At 34.6% G+C, this 19,224-nt stretch overlaps 3 protein-coding genes across 4 annotated transcripts; 1 reads left to right on the top strand and 2 right to left on the bottom strand.

Annotated features, from left to right (window-relative positions):
- Positions 1-325: 325 nt before the first annotated feature.
- LOC112021696 (uncharacterized) lies at positions 326-3,848 on the top strand. 2 transcript variants are annotated; one of them, XM_024054264.2, is made up of 7 exons: positions 326-711; positions 977-1,119; positions 2,408-2,475; positions 2,778-2,891; positions 3,027-3,189; positions 3,370-3,516; positions 3,610-3,848. In XM_024054264.2, the coding sequence occupies exons 2-7, from the start codon at positions 1,045-1,047 to the stop codon at positions 3,634-3,636; spliced, it is 594 nt and encodes a 197-aa protein (XP_023910032.1). In that variant the 5' UTR covers positions 326-711; positions 977-1,044; the 3' UTR covers positions 3,637-3,848. The 2 variants fall into 2 exon arrangements, with proteins under 2 accessions (XP_023910032.1, XP_065622152.1); XM_065766080.1 differs by lacking the exon at positions 326-711 and adding an exon at positions 748-871.
- A 1,067-nt stretch (positions 3,849-4,915) lies between these two features.
- LOC112021701 (uncharacterized) lies at positions 4,916-11,862 on the bottom strand. The gene is made up of 3 exons (XM_024054269.2): positions 11,731-11,862; positions 9,849-11,557; positions 4,916-7,146 (listed from the first exon to the last, which is right to left on the bottom strand). The coding sequence occupies exons 2-3, from the start codon at positions 10,893-10,895 to the stop codon at positions 5,056-5,058; spliced, it is 3,138 nt and encodes a 1,045-aa protein (XP_023910037.1). The 5' UTR covers positions 10,896-11,557; positions 11,731-11,862; the 3' UTR covers positions 4,916-5,055.
- Positions 11,863-15,197: 3,335 nt separating this feature from the next.
- LOC112021695 (protein UNUSUAL FLORAL ORGANS) lies at positions 15,198-16,539 on the bottom strand. The gene has a single exon (XM_024054263.2). It carries the CDS (start codon positions 16,451-16,453, stop codon positions 15,338-15,340), a length of 1,116 nt encoding a protein of 371 aa, XP_023910031.1. The 5' UTR covers positions 16,454-16,539; the 3' UTR covers positions 15,198-15,337.
- Positions 16,540-19,224: the final 2,685 nt, after the last annotated feature.

Raw genomic sequence — 19,224 nt, 5'->3', positions numbered from 1 at the left:
CATCCAGTACTTTTATATATAAAATAAGATGAGATTGTATAAACTTGGGTTTACATCCAATCATACACAATACGTGTCTTAAATTGATCATATGTCAAACTAATGTCCCATATAATATATAATGTGCAGAGTACAGGACGAAAGTTTTACTCTTCAAGTATCTAAATTATTAACCTTGTTTTCAAGTTTCAACTACAGGCATTCTCAAAAAAAAAAAAGTTTCAACTACAGGATTCAATATAAAAAATAAAATAAAAACTACAGGATTGTGATCTTGGTCCCCCTTCTTAAAAAGAAGAAGAAGAAGAAGAAGTTATCTTGGTCCCTTTGGCTCTTATATTTGTTTTTCTGAATTATATGTGTTCCTTCAAATAAATAAATAACAACATATTTGGTCTATACTCTATAGAGTATGGACCAGGACTATAGCGAATGGTTATATTTTCTTTGTTAATGTTGACCCGGGTTTTGGGTAGTCCGGATCGGGATCAATAAAACCCTCTTATGGTGTAGGAAAAATCCCATCCCAAATCCAGACATTCTTAATTCCTATATCCAAACAGACAAGTCAAATTACTTTTGGCGGCAAATTTGAAATTTTTGGCACCGACAAAAGCCAGTGAACCGCATTTCATTAGCAACTTTACGTTTTTGTCAATAATTTCCTTTCACTTTCCCTCTGTTTTTCTCTCCCACCAAACACTGAAATAGGTACTTCCAATTCTCAATCTCAAAACCTTTTTGTTACTTATCACCACTTATCAAAAAGATCAAACCTTTTTAGTGTTTATACTCGTTCCAACAAATTCCAGATTTTTTTTTTAAACCTTTTTTTCAATTCACCTTATATTCACAAAATGAATGCTTTTATGTATGTCTGCTTGTATTTATGTCGTTGGGTTTACTTTGGAATTTTGGATGTTGTTAATTTTCACATGCCTAACAAGTGTTCGATGAAATGTTTCAATGAGTGTAGGTTTGTGCTGGATAGTTTTGGTGAATTTGAAGACTAAGGTGGGGTTGGCGTTTTCTTTGAATTGAAAGATGTATGGGAGAAAGGCATGCCAGCTGGTGAAAGAACTTGCAAGTGGTGAAAAGGGGCAGCTCACTCCTTACAATGTAAGTCTCTGGACTTGGTTCTAATATGCTTAGCTTGTATTGCTAAAGGAAATGGCTGTTTGGTGTCCTAATATATACAAAGTTTTTGGCAATGGGTGGATGAAGCTTTTTTTTTTTTTTTTTGGAAATATTTGGAAATTCATTTGGTGGGTATGTTTTGGTTCCACAAAATTTGGTGATATCTGGCTGTGAATTTGATGAAATTGTTTTTTGGGCATAAATATTACCCTTCTTCGACTTTGATGTGAGCGTCAATTTGGTTCTTGGACTTTCGATTTGAGAAATTAACATTAGGCTTGTGACAAATTCAACCTTTTGGAAGTATATTTTTTTGGGTTAAAAATTAACAGATTTAATCACATGATGTGTGCATATTTTCCACCTCTTTGTTAATAATTTTAAGATGCCATTATTACCATGTTCCATCACATGGTTATATTCATTAGGCTCTGAAGGAAAATACTACTCAAGTGTCTAAGGACCAACTCGACACTCACATCATATCCAAAGTAGTCTTCTTAAAGTGTAAACACCCCACCTGGTTGGTTTTTTATTTTATTTTATTATAATTATTCAAAATTTGGTGGTACGTGGTTGGTTTGTTGACATAGTTTTATTAATGGGTAGGTGGTTGGTGCTATTAATTCTATAATAATATTACTTCCTTTTGTGCCTTCCTGTCTGGTCTATAACTAACATTTTATTGGATATGTTTTATTTGAATAAATTCCATCATTGTAGCTTTTCTTTTGGCCATAATCTTTGGTGGTTTATAATTTGTCATATTTAATAGAATATACATTTTGCCAAACATACAGTATCTTGTTAATGCTTGTTGATTGAATGATAAGTGCACTCTTTGGTGAAAGTTGTATTTCTTGATAATGCTTGTAATCTGATTGGGGACCTAGAAGTTGATCTTCAATTTTTTATTTGTTCTTTGAACAGAAGAGTGCCTTCCTTGAAATTTGGAATTTTTTGACTTGCTTGGCTCACATTTTTAAGCCTTGGTGGCCATAATGTTTTATGAGCGCACTTGTTTTCTTGTATGGGACATGGCAATCTGTGTCATGGAGCTATACTTTGGATGCCCAATTGTGGAAGCACTCATATTATCTATTTTGATCATGTCTCCAAAGCGTCTTTTGATGGAATAGTGTGAAACTTTTTTTCTTGGTACATGTTGTGTCAACTTCTTAGGATTTAACATTTCCATCATCCTCTCTCTCCCTTCATTTACATTGCCATGATGGCTCTAACTCAATTTTTTCTTACTATGATCTTGTAGAGCGACCTATCTGATCAAGTGATTGCAGAATGTAGTCAGCATCACCTCGAGCTTCAGTCCCTGATAAGGTAATGTTAATTTCCTGTTATGCTTATTACTGTTCCACCATGTATACCTTTTTATACTGAGATATCAGCCTACCAGTTTTTGGTGTGTGGTCTAGAAATTCCCAACTATAACCTTGTAATATTAGCAAAATGGCGAGTTGAAAATTCTGTTAACTTATTCAGCTGGAATTTATTTTTGGGAATTCCTTTCATTCATTGACTATAATTTTACATACAGCTACCATTTCTGTTACCATTCATATGCAATAATAGATAACATCAGTTTGGTTTGATGTGGCTCGTATAACTTTATATTATTACAGAAAAATGCAGGAAGAAGGATTGGATGTACAAACAACTAGAAATGCAGATCATTATGGAGCACTCATCCACCACCTTTCTTTGGTTCGCAATAAGCGCTGTCTAATGGCATATATGTAATTATCTCTTGCTTGCTGTGGATTTATTTATTTATTTATTTTTATATGAGAACAGCTTCTAGCTTCCTTTTTCAATTAAGGTTTATCATCTTCACCAGTTATAATGGGTATGGTCTTTTGATAATCATGCAGGTATAACAGAGCAGAAATTATACGGAGTTTGATATGGAAGGTAGGGCCTGTGCTTCCTCAACAAATTCAAGAGAAGCTCAGTCACACAGAGGAAGAGTATTTTAAGAAACATTCTGGAGCTTTGCAATCATACATGTCGAGACTTGACCTTGATTTGACTGTGGTAACCTCTCTCTCTCTCTCTCTCTCAAACTTCCACACAGGCAAATTACAGCTTCTATTTATGTGATTATCAATGCTACAGAGTTGGAAGTATCCAAATTCTGAATTTTTAAAAATTAAATTTATTTATATGGCATGATTTTGCATCTCAAATGTAACACCTATACCTCTTCTTTGGCAGGATATGGTGCCACCCAAAGATCCCTATATCCAGGTGAGAGTTCTTGATGATATTGGCGTGGTACTAAGTGACGATAAGACAACCAATTTTGCTCGCCACTCAATGCACTTTCTTAAACGAACTGATGCTGAGCAATTTATCTCAAGGGTGGGTTGTCCATTAACTTCTTAACTTGAATTCTCATTTCAGAATGGTTTTTGGAAATTTCTTTAACCTCTATCTTACTCCCTTTGATAACAGGGTTTGATGGAGGAGCTCACAAGCTGACTTAACACCTTATTTCTTAATGTTTATCATTTTCAATGTAAATGTAGAGAAGAGATCAGTTATGTTTAAGCATTCTTACCCGTGGTGCTTGATGACGTTCGTTACTTTTGGCACTCTGTACATATTTGTTACAACATAATGCTGTTTTTTGAACTTATGTTTTGGTCATTACCAAGAATGAACCTTGATGGTATGCTAAAAATCTTCTACAATCAGCCTCGTGTTTTTGGGGTTTCAGATAAACAAATACAATTCTTCAATAGATTTTTAATAAAACATTATTCACCTTACTGTGTGAAGCTGAACCAAGCCAAAAATTCCACATTTTGGAGGTGAAGAGTGGCCAACAAAATTAAAAATAATGTTGTTATTTTACCTTAAATTGTAGGCGACTTTTCTATTATTTCAAACTGGTTGGAAGGAAAATTTTGTTAGTGGTGTTTCAAATTAAGAGAAAAGTGAAATCTTTCTTTCCAATTTTGATTACAAGGGATGGTGGAAGGACTACGCTTGTGGAGTTGACTCCTGAACATCAGTGTAAGGACCACGCTTGAAATTGACTACAGAACAAACAGCATAGCAGTCTATAGCATGTGCGTGGGCTTTTGCCTCCAAACAGTTGTGAATAATCCATATTCTGTTGAAAGTCTCAATTGTCTGCTTCAGTACACAGGTCTGTTACTATCTGATTTTGTATAGAAGCCCCCAAGCTACAGCAATCCTTGTCTTTTTCACCCACAAAGAAGCAAAAAGACAAACAAAAATCTCTAATTTTATTTACCTAAATCTCAAATTCTCAATGGTGTTCAACGAATTCTAAGACTGAGTGTTTCAAGGAGTAAACCACCAGCTTCGGCTGCACCTGGATTGATTCTGGATTCTGCTTTATATTATAGTTTACCTACCCAACCCATGCTGAAGAAATGTCCAAAAAATTAAGACGGTATTGGTTGGTGGGGGAGTATGGTTGGTCAATATGAAGTGGAATGGCTTTATTAGTTTGAATACAGAAGAGTTCTGATGTCAAGTGAGGAATAATGATTGTAGAGACCTACTTTCTGTTTTCCAACTTGTCTAAGTTGTAACAAAGAGAAACCAAATGGAATGGCTCAGTAAAGAGGGCGGTGAGAGCAGGTTTTCTTGGTACACAGAGTTGGGGATTTCATAGAGAAAACTTACAATGAGATGAGAGGGACCTAGATAATGCCACTCTGTTTAGCTTCTAGACAATTTATGAGAACATAGTTGAAGTCATATTTTACAGTTTGCTGATATAAAATGATTGAGAATTGAATTCATTCATTTAATTCATGTTTATTCATCAATGTATTGTAATAAGCAAAGGGCCTTGAGCCAAAGAAGCAGGCTCATAGTATATCTTTCCTCTTTAGTTTGACTGGAATCTACAAGTTTTTGTTTCTACTTTCTACCACTACCACTACTACTGGCTCCTCTTATTGATCCTTCAGATGCACAAGCATCTAAAGCTGCTAAAATCCGGGCTTCAAATTTATGACCTTTCATGGCAACCCTCACTTTTCTAACCACTTGTTGCTTCATAACCTTACGCTCCGCTTGCGAAAGATGTTTGCACTTATCAATTCCCTTGAGAAATCCAACCACAGTTTCACCAGAGCCCCCACTCAATTTTTCTAACTTAGCAAGCTTCTCCACTACTTGCAAAGAAAACATCCGCTCCAAGCATTTTTTGTTTCCCAACTCAACAATATCTAAAAGACAGTGCACGTTGATTTCCCGCGTTTTCATTGATTTGCTTTCAATTGAGTGAGCCATCTTCTCTATAAGACCCATCTGAAAGATATTCTTTAAAACCAGGGCCCCACCACTGCCAAACAGCATCTGGTGTAGAGCTGAATAGGCTGCATCCTGATGCTGCACAATGGTGCACTGCATCATATTGACTAGCTCAGGAATAATATCATACTCTAGATATTTCTTAATGCAAGGTTCTCCACCAGCGCAAGCTAGTTTCATTAATAAAAAGGCAGATTCAGATTTCATTGAGCTCTGTTGTGAGTTTCCACTTTGCAAAAGTTCAGAAAGCCTTTTGATGAGGGGGCTGTTTAAAATCATGTCTCTGATTTTGGGGTTCCCTGCTTTCTCAACAACTGGTATGAGGTCTTGCATTGCTTCCGTTACCTGCTTGTAATTGCTGTCAAGTACCATGTGGATGAGATCTTCTAAAGTTTGTGGCTTTGGTGGAAGGGTAACATTCTGGTCTGACAAAACAAATTTTTCCAAACGAAGCCTCACTTGCCATGGCAAAAGGTTCAGATTAGCGGGCTGAAGGGAGCCATTTGTAGGACAGCCTCCTAGCTCATAAAATGCCTTCAATGTTACAATGGCATGGTGTTGCACTACTTCAGTTCCATTCTCAAGAAGTTTAATTAGATTTTTATCAATTTCACAAGCAATCATTCTCTCAACAGCTTTTGACTTTCCAGCTATGGTCAACGACATCAATATTGTGAACATGCTCTCATGCCATTCCTCGGCATCTGGAGAGAGCAAATCAGCCAGTTGGTTGAAGTGAATACTCTGAAGCACCTTATTGACTGTCTTGGAACTTCCAAATTCTGCAAGCTTTGCAAGGACAATTGAAATGTTAGTTTGGATCTTGCGGTCCTCACAGTTTTCTAGTATCATTGACAGCTTCTCAACTGCACCAGTACTTTCAAATGATGGAAAGTAATTGCAATATTCACTTCTATTGAATATATTTGTGATAGCCTCTGCAGACACTGCAACAAGACCCTGTGAACCGGACGATATCAGGCCTTCAATTCTAGGTCCCAATATGCCAACAAAGGTTGCTCTGCTAGCTTCAAAATCGGAGATGGTTTTGCTAGCCATTAGCGCCTTGATAATTGCTTCTATGGTGGTAACAGCTTGCTTTTCTTCGAAAACACTGAGGAATGTCTCTATCTTTTGCTCGGAAATTCTTTTGACACTCTCTTTCCCAAAAATAAAAAGCCAAGGGCAAATCAATGCTTTGTTTTCATCACTGGATTCATTTACAAGAAACACAACTGAATCATTTGTCTTGCTGTCAAGGTATAGTGAAACCATGTCATGCACTTGATACAAGGGATCTGTATCAGTTTTCATCAGCAGGGAGCCTTCAACAAGCTTACAGACTATGAGAGGAAACATCATCTCCTGCCCAAGGACCGACCAAATGGCCTCCAAACAAGCTTCAGGTACAGGTTCTGCCCATGAAAGAGCAGCAAGAGCTATGAAGAGCTTTCTCGAGTCTCCAGGCATTGCTTCTAGACTGAACTCAAAAGACCCAAAAATGGTTAGTGTGTTCTCAGCTTCTTTCTCATTTACATATGAGACAGGACCAGGTGCACATGTGGCAAAGGTGGATAAATTTGTGATGGCCTTCTCCCATTTCTCAGCTCTTATTTCTTTCCTAAGAGCCTTACCCATGACAGCAACTGTAAGAGGGTGGTGGCCACAGCGCCCAAGCAAGCTTTCTGCTACACTCTATGAAACAAGTAAATCTTAGAAATTCTAGAAAAAAAAGAAAAATAAACAATAAAGGAAACAATTAGAAAATGAGCACAGCACAGGCAGTTGAGATCTAGATAATACAGAAATGGACTACTTAAAACAAACTTTAGTTTGAAATAAGCTCTATCATAGGAAAAGTAAATGCTTGACAATGGGCCACAAAACAAAAACTCCTGTGACAGCAGCCATGATTCCTGCCATGACACATATGGTAGTTCCAGAATTACAGAGGATGCACATTAAAGGAGGGTAGAGGAAAGTACTCTATGGACCAACACAATAAACTTCATACCACAAAAAAATATTGACTGACTATTGATTTTTATTTTTATTTTTTTTTATATTATGAGTTAATACACATAAAAAGTCCATGTTTATATGATTTCTAGTACTATAAATAACAGATAATACTAAGCTTTCTTTTTCTTTGATTTAATGGTGTTGTGTTAATACTAAGCTTTCTTTTTCTTTTTCTTTTTGGCTCATCCTCTAGTACATGAGAAGTATACAAAGGATGAGCCAAAAAGAAAAAAGAAAAAGGTAAAGAAATCAACATCTAAAATTCAGATGTTCAATGGAATCACAGAATGATGTCGAGCCTGATCCCACACATGAAGGTGGGTAAAAATAAAAAAATCTCAACTTCACCACTGACAGTTGATTGTCTGCAAATGTATGGGCATTCCTTTCTCTTCAGATAGTTCACATCAAGCACAAAGGAACAACCTTCCAAGTTTCAGCCCTATCATGTTTCTAAAAGTGCTCATTCCAATAAGCCAGCAAACCGGCCACAAATCTTGGCATAACCCAAGTCACACCAAATAAACAAAAAACAAAAGACCATAAATTTCTATCTATCTCAGACAGAAGTAAAAGATGATCTACTGATTCTTCATAAGACTTACTCATGCAGCATGATTTATGATGTCGGCTATGATTATCCATCATTAGAATCTCATCCATAGCAGCTGTCCACCCAAAGAAGGCCACTTGTGGTGTGACTTTTACTCACCTTATACTTTGCCATGGAAAATATGTTACCCTCCTTTCTCAAAGCCTTGTAATAATCTTTCATACTGAAATCTTGGCTTTGGAAAGAGAACAAACCAAATTGTCTTCACCTCCCTGAGTAAATTTAGAAGCACATGAATCATCTAGAAGCCATTGACTCTAATTCCCACTCTTGGACTGATCTTAAGAAAGAGGGGTTCCATTGAAGTCTTTGGTTTGAATCTTGGAAACATTTTTTTTTTGGGTAATTCTTTTTGTTCTACACATGCAACTCAAGGACTAAGCAGGCTGGCATGTGAAAGGGGGTTGACAACGAGCTCTAATACCAAAACTAATGTAGCAAAAAATCCTCAAAAGGGAATTGAGGGAATTGAGAATAACAAAGAAAGTAAAACTAAATAAACCTAGGAATCAACACCTAGGATTCCTGCAATCAGCAACAAGGCATTTAAAAATTCTCATAGAAATTATATTCATCAATAACATGTTTCATAGGAAAACAATAGCATGCTTATATAGACTATTAGGACCAAATCCTAACCCTAATTGACTAGGGTCAAAGCCCAATTATTGATTTACAAAATAACATTGACTCTAGGAAATTTTATAAAATACTAATAACCTAATTAGCTAATAAGACCTAAAATAAAATACAATGGACCAATAGTAAAAATATATTTGACTTCTATAACCAAATAAACACAAATTTGTCTTTGCGCTCCCTGTATTATTCAAATAATGCAACACAATTCTCAAAGGGATTTGAGAATAACAAAGAACAAAAATTAAGATAAATTTGAGACTTGGCACTTAAGGTTGCCTGGAATCAACACTGTACAAGATAAAATGCCTTGGAATCAATGGCTAAGATTGCCTTGAATTAGCACTAAGGCATTGAAAATTTCTAATAGAAATTTCATTCATCAATAACTTGTCACCATAAGAGTACAACATTCTTATATAGACTATTGGGACTAAATATTAACTCTAATTGACTTAGGTCAGAGCCCAATTATTGAATTACAAAAATAATCTTGACTCTAGGGAATTATTTTTTTCTTTTGATAAATGAATCTAGGGAGATAAATAAAATACTAATAATCTAATTAGCTAAAAAGATTTAACATAAAATCCAGTGGACCAATAGTAAAAATTCAATTGACAACTAAAATTAAAATATATATGTGCTCCAAGGATCAGCCTGATAATAGATTTTTAATAAGAATGAATAAGTTTGTGTGTTTGGCTCACAAGTAAGAACACTGGACTTAGCAAATTTATTAGAAATAGAAGTTCAACTCAGCTAGCATTCCTTTTTTGGGAAAAAACAAAGATTAGCATTATGAACGTGAACTGTTTGTGTAAGCATGAAACTTGCAATTCATTAGTCATATCTTTGAAGTTTGGTTTGATGTAAATTACTCAAATATGTTCCGTATAATAATAAAAAGTGGAACTTCATGGTTGTGAATGGGATTGCCATTGTATAGGTATTGATGCACGCTACATGCCCAAAAACCAAAATGATATGAAATTGCATTTGACTTAACCACCTTTTTGTTATGCATATTTGGTTATGCATGAAGAATGAAATATTGGAGATAGTCATATCCTGCTATGTGCTAATCACCCAAAACAAAGAGAAAGAGAGATTTGGCTCTTACCGGCAACTCCTCCTCACTAAGGAGGCTATGGTACAGAAGGATTGCCTTGCTCATTTCCATTGTGTCATCTTTGCCTAATTCTACTTTCTCAGCTTCTGTAATTTCATAGACAGCTTCATTTCTTGTTGTCACTAAGTACTTGCAATCATTATCATACAGCTTTGCAAATCGCTCCACAATGTCCTGCTCCCATACATCATCAAGAAGGATCAAAATGCTCTTCCCATATAAGGCTTCTTGAAGCAAGAAACATATATATTCAAGATCTCCAGTGTTCTCATCTTCAATCTTCTTCCAAAATCCAATCTGCACCAAAAATTTACAAATTTTTCTTGCTAAGCGCTTCTGATATTCAGCCCTGTTTCCGTTACAGGCAGCCCTACTACACCATTGTCCAAAGCCAAGTTGAACTGCGCCATCCACAAATTTAGCAGGTGGATCAGAACCCACTTGTCGGGCCATACATGACTTCCCAATACCAGATAACCCAACAATCAGAATGACCCGATAAGAACCCTCTTGTTCTAGTAAATTCCTTATTAGATTATATTTACTAGATATTGGGTACCCATGTTCAGTATTTATTTTTAATCGAGCTGGGATGTGTTGTGCAGTGGATTCTATTACCTTCTCAACATCTTGCATCAATCTTTGAGATTCAAGCCACCAGTTTAAGTCACCCCTGATTGTGCTTACTAGTTTCCCAAGTGGGTCCCCAGCCACAGAATTCTGTACTATCTTAATCACGCTCTTCCGCTTACTGCTTGACACAATCCCTCTTGCCTTTGTCATATTTGGATGAAGCCGTTGGACCAGGGCATTTAAGCTTTGAATTTGGTGATACAATTGAGGGTTATGAAGCGTGTAGACATGCTTTTGCTTTATTCTGCGTGTCAAATTCTCAAGATCGCACACAAACTCCTCTAGGCTTTTGATTCGCTTTGGAGCTTCATCAAGATCCCAAGAGGCTTGTTTCAATGCACTAATAGTCACGACCATACTTGACACTATTTGTGTTGCTGAAGAAATAAATTCCAAAGCATCCATTGCCACATGAATCAACTTGCTAACCGTAATTCCATATAATCACTAATGAAAAATATGTGCTCAAAACAAAGATCAAAGAGATTCAAAGAAGCCTTGGTGACTATCCTAATCGATCCTCAATGTGAAATGTACGTATGGGGATTTCCTTATTGGTTGGTTATGGATTGTAATGGTTTGAAAATACTGAGATCACATTCTCATATGCTCACCAAGGACCTGGATTTGAACCAGCAACAGTGATAACCCAATTTGACTGAATGGAAGATAAATATAAAAGTATGCTCAAAGAAGTTCCTCACAGCATTTAGAACACCTTCTTTAGGGAATTTCAATAATTCCAACTCTCTCTTTTGCAGTCTGACAAATCCATACAACAAACAAAGACCAGTCATAGAAAAAGGTATGTAATGTGGTTGATTTCCATCGAATAAACTTGCAATCAGAATCAATTTCCACCTAATAGACATAAACTCACCAACCAACCATGCCCATTTTGCAATGACCACCATCCACCCATCAACAACCATGAATTTCCAGAACAGAACCAACCCATATATAAAAATCAAAACCCAAATCTCCAAAATGCTTTAAAACAATCAATACTCGTTTAATAAGCAATCAAAACCCTGTTTTCTTCTAGCAAGATTCTTGAACTCTTAAACCTGCAAAACCACCCATTATCCATACAAATTAAAACCCTGTTCTTTAACATAGTTAAAGTCTATTATAGTTCAAAAATAATTGAAAATCAGTCATCATAGCAGGAAATCAAGAACTTCAACATTCACAAAACATACATAAAACTTAAAGCAAAAGTTGAGAGAGATCGTCTGACCTTGAAGGCTTGGAGTGAAACTCATAAAGCTTTACGCTGAAAAACTAGAGCCTTAAAGTCAGAGATGCATGTTCTATTGGATTAATATTGAAAGTTGAAACTGTAAAAGAAAGGTTTTAACTTTTTAAGTCAGAATATTTGAAAAAGAAAACTCACCTGACGGCTGATGTGCTCTACTTGTCAAAGTTGTCAACTGACTAAACCGTAATTGTCGTTTTCAAAAAAAAAAAAAAAAAAAAGCAGTTTTCATGCCTTGTGAACAAAGAAAGCGGTCAATGTATTAAAATTTTTGATAAAAGTTTCCCCAAAAATGATTTATTAAAATATGACCTATGGGTATGGGTTAGCAAAACTTTAATAAAAAATATACCACAATTTTGCCGATTAAGTCCAAAATTCACTAATATCAGACTATATTAAATTGTGTAAAAATATATGGTTATGTAAATTTACTTTGACACTACTCATTTTACATTTATTTTTTTTATTGATACTATTTATTTTAAATTTAGTTTTTTATTCTTTATTTATGTATCTAGAGGATAATAGAAGAAAGTGAATAATGATTGTTATATGTGAAAAAAAATATATATAATAAAATTGATATTTTAATTAAATATATTGTAAAATAGATAATTTGATGTAGGGAAGGTTGAAAAGTTTTCTACATCAAATTATCAATGATGTAAGCCCAATCCATATTATCTATCAAGTTTTCTTAAGTATTGATATTTTTTCTATTTTAGTATAAATACATTTTTTTTCTATTTTAATTACTTGAGACTTTCTAATATTAATCTTTCTTTTTTCCTCATTATAATTTACAAGGAGAGAAAGGGGATTTGAAATTGATATCTCTTGGTTGGGTTAAGAACTAAGTTATTTAAAAAATTTCATGCATCCTCTAGCTTGCAATGTTAAATAATCCACAAAACTATCCATTGATTTAGCTTTAAAGTTTTATTTCGTTTCTTACCTTGTTAAAAACCTAAAGGTGAAAGAAATTAAATTAATTCAATGGAAATTTCCAAAAGAGCCATATGTAACACTAAGCACTGATGGTAGCTCGTTGGGAAATCTTGTTTTAGCTGGAAGGTGGTGGTATTTTGTGATCTTTGGGGTGGGGGGGGGGGGGGATGATGAGTATAAAAGGGTTTTATGTAAAGATTGGTATTAAAACTAACAATATAGCTTAAATAGGGGCTGTTAGATATGAATTAGCCTTAGCTTGGAATATGAGTTTTAAATATATTTAATCTTCATGTTGATTCAACTCTAGTTTTACAATGGTTAACAATGGATGGTGTTTATGTATCACAAGTTGTCCATTTACTTGATGATTACAAGAACATTTTTGCTCAAGAGTGGATTGTCCATCCTCTTCACATAGAGTAGTGAGTGGCCTAGCAACACGGGGAAGCTTGTAGCAGGACAACACTTTGGAATATACTACATGCCCAAATTTTGTGCATGACAACTACTTAAGTGATGCAATGCAACTAGGCACTCATACAAAGTGCCCTTTATCTCAAAAAAAAAAAAAAAAAGTACAAAGTGCCCTACTAATGGCTACACAAACATATTAATTATCTTTATAATTAAATCAAATTCTCCCTTTGCATAAATAAATTTAAAAAAAAAAAAAAAAAAACAGAGATTTCATGAAATTTTGAACATAAACTTTTCGAAGTATCCAAATTCCACATAATTTTTGAAGTAAATTTATTATCCAACCAAGGGAAATCAACATAAGAAATTCTCAAATTATAACTTTGGGTAAAATTCAGTTTTAAAATCTTGATCAAGTTATACTTTTGACCCTTAATTAAAATTTGGAGTTGTTTTCACTTTGGTCCCTTAAATTTGATATTTTTCAATTTTGGTCCATCAAAGTTGATTTAATTTCAGAATGTTTATTCTGTCCATGTTCGTATGTAATTGATTTTGAGAGAGAGAGAGAGAGAGAGAGAGAGCATATTACTCAAAGTTGGCTTCGTGGGATTTTTTTTTAATTAAAAAAATTCAGATGTTGAGCAACATTGTCTCACTAGATGGGACAAAAAACCCTAGATATATAAAGAGGATTCAAAAAATTAGTTATGGTTTGCCAAAGGCCTTGTAATTGAATTGGCACCTCCCCATGTATAAAGTGCTTGAGGGTTTAGGGGGAAAGGATTCGAGCTGCGGGGTTAGCAGTATGTTGTAATTATTTATCAAAAAAAAAAAAATAGTTATGGTTTCAAAAAATGTCAAAAATACCCCTAATCTAACTAGATAATCCTTATTCTTAAAAATAAAAAATAAGGTTAAAATTGTAATTCAACAAAATTAAAAAAAAAAAAAAATAGAGAAACTTTTTTCCTAAAAATTAACTCACTTTCTATCTAAACATATCTCATGTAAGTTTGATACATTTTTTTCCTAAAAACTAGCACATACTAAACCTAGCAATTTAGTCCATTTCAAATCCTAAATTTTAGTTTTATAAAAATCATTTCCTATATAACCTCACTAACAATAGATAAATTCAAATTGAAAAATTATATTAAACTCAAAATAAAAAAAGAGTCTCATCGCACTTACAAAGCGCATGTAATGATGCTAGTATATATATATATATATATAAAATAATAATTTGACAGTTATAACTTACAATGAGGATAACATATTCAAACTTTGGATGTTTCTATTAAAAATATCGTAAGGTGTCAGTTGAATTACAAAAATCTTGATGAGTGTCTAGTAATGTTAGTTCAAAGATGTCATGAATTTGTTTTTCAAAAATTTTCCTTCCCTTTCATTTTTTCTTCATTGTCTCTCTCTCCCTTCATTTAGTTAAGTAAAAAAAGAAAAAAAGAAAATGTTTTTGATAAGCCAGCCCAAACCAAAAGTCATCCCAACGGACGTTACGTAGAAGGCTGGAAGCCCAATAAAATAGCCATAGTGGTCCATCCCACGTCACGTAGAAGGCTGGAAGCCCAATAAAGTAGCCATAGTAGTCCATCCCATCTCTTTTTTTTTTCTTCTACTTGAGAAAACTAACCCAAATTTTGGTCTGGGTTGGTTGGTGTGCCTTAGAAGTTAGAACATCAAGATTCTTCATCAGTTTCCCAATCCCAAAGCACATATTGCACTTCGGCAATGTACATTTTACACCTGTCTCGATTTAATTTACATAAAAAAAACACTCAACCTCAACGAAGAAAGAAGAGAATTGCACCTTTGCCAATTTTGCTTTTGAATAGGTCATGTATCCATAACATACCACCCCCTTTTGTACCCACGACATGGTATATATAGTTATTTTTCTTGCTGGAGTTTGTGGTGCAATGTACAAATCTTATTCTATATAGAGACAATAAAATCAGAATTGATACGAAAAACATTTTAGAGGAGAAAATTACCAAATGCAAAATATGGCAATCAGCATAAAAAAATTACTTATCTTTTGACTATTGTGAAAGTAGTTTATTTACAAAGGAAAAAGGATTATTATATAACGAAAGAAACATCATTATTCATTACACTTTTAAAGAAAATCAATCTCAACAAAATGACATTGATGTTAAAAAAGAGAACTCACATGCACAAATGGGCCTCAATTAATTTAGGGTATCCATGAGGGAGCAAGACTAGGCTGAAGAAGTACTCCTTTAATTGGGAGAGTTTGCACTTGTTTTCCCCCAAAGGAACAACACCCTTCAACCCAGAACCATTCCCATTTACCCTTATCAACAACTTCCCTCCAAACTACCATTCCTGACCTAAGATCTCTATACAAGTAAATAGCCTTATCACTACCTACACATTTTGTACTACCCCAACTTGTCTTGCTACCTAAAAATCTTATCCCAAATTCAATTGGCATCTTCTCAACTAGTCTCCAATTGTACCCTTCAACAAGCTCCCATAAACAAGCCTCTCCACCACATATGCCACCAACAAGTGTTAGCACCCCATTCCTTCTCACTAGTGTGGCAAATTCAAGCTTTTCTGCCATTGGCACATTCAATTCCACCCATGTGTTAGTACCAATCTCAAGCCCCATTACACTGTAAGCCCGAGCTGAGGTAATCCAATACAAGACCCCCTTTGAGTACACACTCTCATTGGGTGTCCAAACCGTCAGCCTCACAGCAAATTCAACTGGCATGGGCCCCACAATTTGCCACGTGTCGCGTCGCGAGTCGTACATCTCCAATGTGGGTTCATACGTGGCGCCGCGACGTGGCGCCTCGGCCTCGGACATCCCACCTGCCACAAAAACCTTAAAGCAAGGAAATAGAACAGATTGGGTCGAATCTAGTACCATAACAACACCCACGGCTGGTTTAGTCCTTGTAATGTTCAACATTGGAAGGTGCCTAAATTGTCTAGTAAATGGGTTACAAATAGCCAATTGGAGAAATGTAGAAATCGTTGGTCTAATAAGAACAAGGCTACCAATTGGACCAACAAGCCGAACTGGGTCTGGAAGAAAGTCAAGAGAGAGAGCATGCCAATTGTTGAGAATTGGGTTGTGAAGATAACAGGATAAGAGTGTATGATTGCGCTGAATTGGCATGGCCAAGAACCATGCCAAATTATTAGAGGCTGTGCTCAAAGGGTAAGCCTTGGCACAGGTGTGCCAGTGCCGGCAAGAAGAGCTGGCACGTGCCAAGGAGTCTGGGGGGAGGAGGGAGAAGATGTTGGCTAAGAGATCAGAAGGAAGGTTGCTCCACATTGTGTTTGTGTAAAGCAAATGAGTAAAGGTTTTTTTATTTTTGCATAAAGTAAACACATATATGCATATAGGATATATGTCAAAGGTGATGACGTTGAGTGGTCAGTTTCTTGTAGAGCAATTATTGTGGTTGAATTATTGGACGGTATCTATCTTAGCATTGAGATGTGTGACCCACGTGAACTACGAAGTATATCATCTCACCTACAGCTACATGTGCGCCCCATTTTTAATTTGTTCCCTTGTACGACTTGCTTGCTTTATAAGATTAAAATGGGTGGTTGTAGACATAAAGTTTTGTAGCTCATATATATATATATATATATATGTATGTATGTATGTATGTATTATTTTTCAGTGTTCTCTCCTTTCAATATCGAGTTATCTGCAAATAAAAAATTGGATGACATTTGAAATAGCCCAAATGCCTAGTGAATTGTGAATTAACTACACAAACCTAGGCAAATTTGTAGAATAATATTATTTTAATAATAATTATTCAAATTGACAATTTATTAAAAGTATTTGAGAATTTAGCTTTATTTTTTAAGTGTTTGAAATTGAGTTTTTGAACATTATTTCACTTAAAATTCAAGTATTTGAAATTGTGTTTTAAAAGCACAATTTTAAGTGATGAAATCTTTTTATTTATAAACAAGATTTAAGAGCATTAGTATTGATGGTGCTAAAAAGTCAAATTGCTAATTTAACAACCAACACACCCACCAACATGCTAAATATATTAACGGTAGAAAAGTTACTTAGGCCTTGTTTGATATATGTGTTTAATCATATGTTTTCCGTTTTTAAAAACATTATACACATTTTTACACACTTTTTTACTTACACATATTTTTAAAAAAAATTAAAAATTATTGTTTAAATATAGATACCAAACAGATCCTAAATTTTTTAGCAACTAAGCTATAGTCAAATCTCAAATAGTATCAATACCAATTCACTATAGCTGCGAGGTAAAGTTGAAAATGATTTTTTTATTCTTCTTTGCTAACTTTATGCCTTCTTCTCTTTCATTCCTCTCTCTCTCTCTCAACCAGACTTAACCAAGACCCATGGTTGAAGCTCATGAAAGGGCCACTTGGCGACATGCGGTAGCGGCGCCACCACTACCACCACCAAGACCTATGAGAGGGTCGAAGCTCATGTTTTCCTTCTCTATCTCTTTATTATTCTTATTATTATTAATTTGTTTTATCTATGGCTAAAAATCTCTCTCTTTCCTATTTATTTGTTTGATTTTGTTAGGGATTGGAGATTTGGGTTTGGGTTTGTTGGTTGTTCACTAGGAGAGGAAGAGAGAGAGATGACGGTGGGTTTGGATTTGTTGGTTGTTCACAGGGCGTGGGTGGCAGGGCTGTGGTGGTTATTCACAGAGATGCAGTGGGTATAGGTTTGTTAGTTTTTATTGGTGGGGGTTGTGGGTGGCAATGGCAGTGGTAATTTTGGTTGTTCACATGGAGAGGAAGAGAGAGAAAGAAATAGAGGAAGAACAAAGAAAAAAAATTTAAATGAATTGCTAAAAAAATAGAATAATTTCCTTTTTTGACTTTGCAAATTGGCGGAATCATTCTACTTTTTTTTTAAAAAAATCTATGTGTTTTTACTTATAATTTTTATTTTGAGGATCTAATTTATAAATAAAAAAATAATTTGAAAATAAATAAGAGAGTAGTTTTATTTTTTAGACAATATTTTAGTGGAAATTATAATTGTATTTTTATCGGATTATTTTTTAATTTTGTCGCTACTTAAATATAGGAGGGTAAGAATATTTTGAAACTAAAAAAATGAAGAATTCAAACAGAAAAATTTCTTAAATAGTAGTAGAGATTAAGTTAAAACACACTAATTGATTTTTGGGTGTTCAACGTACTCAACCCAATATCCTTTGCTTGTAGACAAAAAACTCATCTGAACTAGTTGAACTCCATATGCTGTCATTTCTGGATAACAATATAGGAGGGTAAGAATATTTTTAAGCTAAAAAAATGAAGAATTCAAATAGAAAAATTCCTTAAATAGTAGTATAGATTAAGCCAAAACACTAATTGATTTTTGGGTGTATACGGTACTCAACCCAATATCCTTTGCTTGTAGACAAAAAACTCATCTGAACTAGTTGAACTCCATATGCTGTCATTTCTGGATAACTCGTTTAAAAAAATCTTGTCCGGTTGCCCCGTTTAATAAGATACCCATGATATCATCTAAAAACCAAAATGTTAAAAAAGTGAATGTCCAAGGTCGTTTTAAGTCTTATTAATATTTTAAAAACAGGTGTACCAATCATTCTACTTTTGCCATCAACAATTCAATATCTGTATGATAGCTCCGTAGTCCAGTGGTTGAGAATTATATTAAAATTGCACGTTACAATGACAGCTTTTGATTTTTACAGAAATCGGTTTGAAAGTGAAAAATAACGATAGTTGATATTATATAAGGTCATTCTATATAATAGGGGTCATACAGAGGCATGTGATATGTATATTATGATATTAATTAACTTTGTATAACGGGTATATATATCAATTTTTCTTTTATGAAGTGGTCCTCACAAGTGTGGGATCTATTCTCGTATAAGATACTAGATGTTATATATATAATTTTGTTACACCAAATACCATCTCTACAAATAAGCTTATCAAACATAGTACTTGGAACAGGAAGCAAGGGACCCTTCCTAAGAAACACTACACCTTACATGCATCTTGTCATTTCCTATATGACATTTTTTTAATTTTAATTCT

This window comes from Quercus suber, unplaced genomic scaffold (assembly GCF_002906115.3).
Source record: "Quercus suber isolate HL8 unplaced genomic scaffold, Cork oak 2.0 scaffold_678, whole genome shotgun sequence".
In the NCBI taxonomy this organism is placed as follows: domain Eukaryota; kingdom Viridiplantae; phylum Streptophyta; class Magnoliopsida; order Fagales; family Fagaceae; genus Quercus; species Quercus suber.
The sequence above is the reverse complement of the archived record's forward strand: the minus strand, read 5'-3'. Positions and strand labels throughout refer to the sequence as shown.

Coding starts and splice junctions, on each gene's coding strand:
- LOC112021701 (XM_024054269.2), bottom strand. CDS start 10,895: ATGGATGCTTTGGAATTTATTTCTTCAGCAACACAAATAGTGTCAAGT. Junction 7,147..9,848: donor TTAGTGAGGAGGAGTTGCCG/GTAAGAGCCAAA, acceptor CTTGTTTCATAG/AGTGTAGCAGAAAGCTTGCT.
- LOC112021696 (XM_024054264.2), top strand. CDS start 1,045: ATGTATGGGAGAAAGGCATGCCAGCTGGTGAAAGAACTTGCAAGTGGT. Junction 2,476..2,777: donor GAGCTTCAGTCCCTGATAAG/GTAATGTTAATT, acceptor ATATTATTACAG/AAAAATGCAGGAAGAAGGAT. Junction 2,892..3,026: donor CGCTGTCTAATGGCATATAT/GTAATTATCTCT, acceptor ATAATCATGCAG/GTATAACAGAGCAGAAATTA.
- LOC112021695 (XM_024054263.2), bottom strand. CDS start 16,453: ATGTGGAGCAACCTTCCTTCTGATCTCTTAGCCAACATCTTCTCCCTC.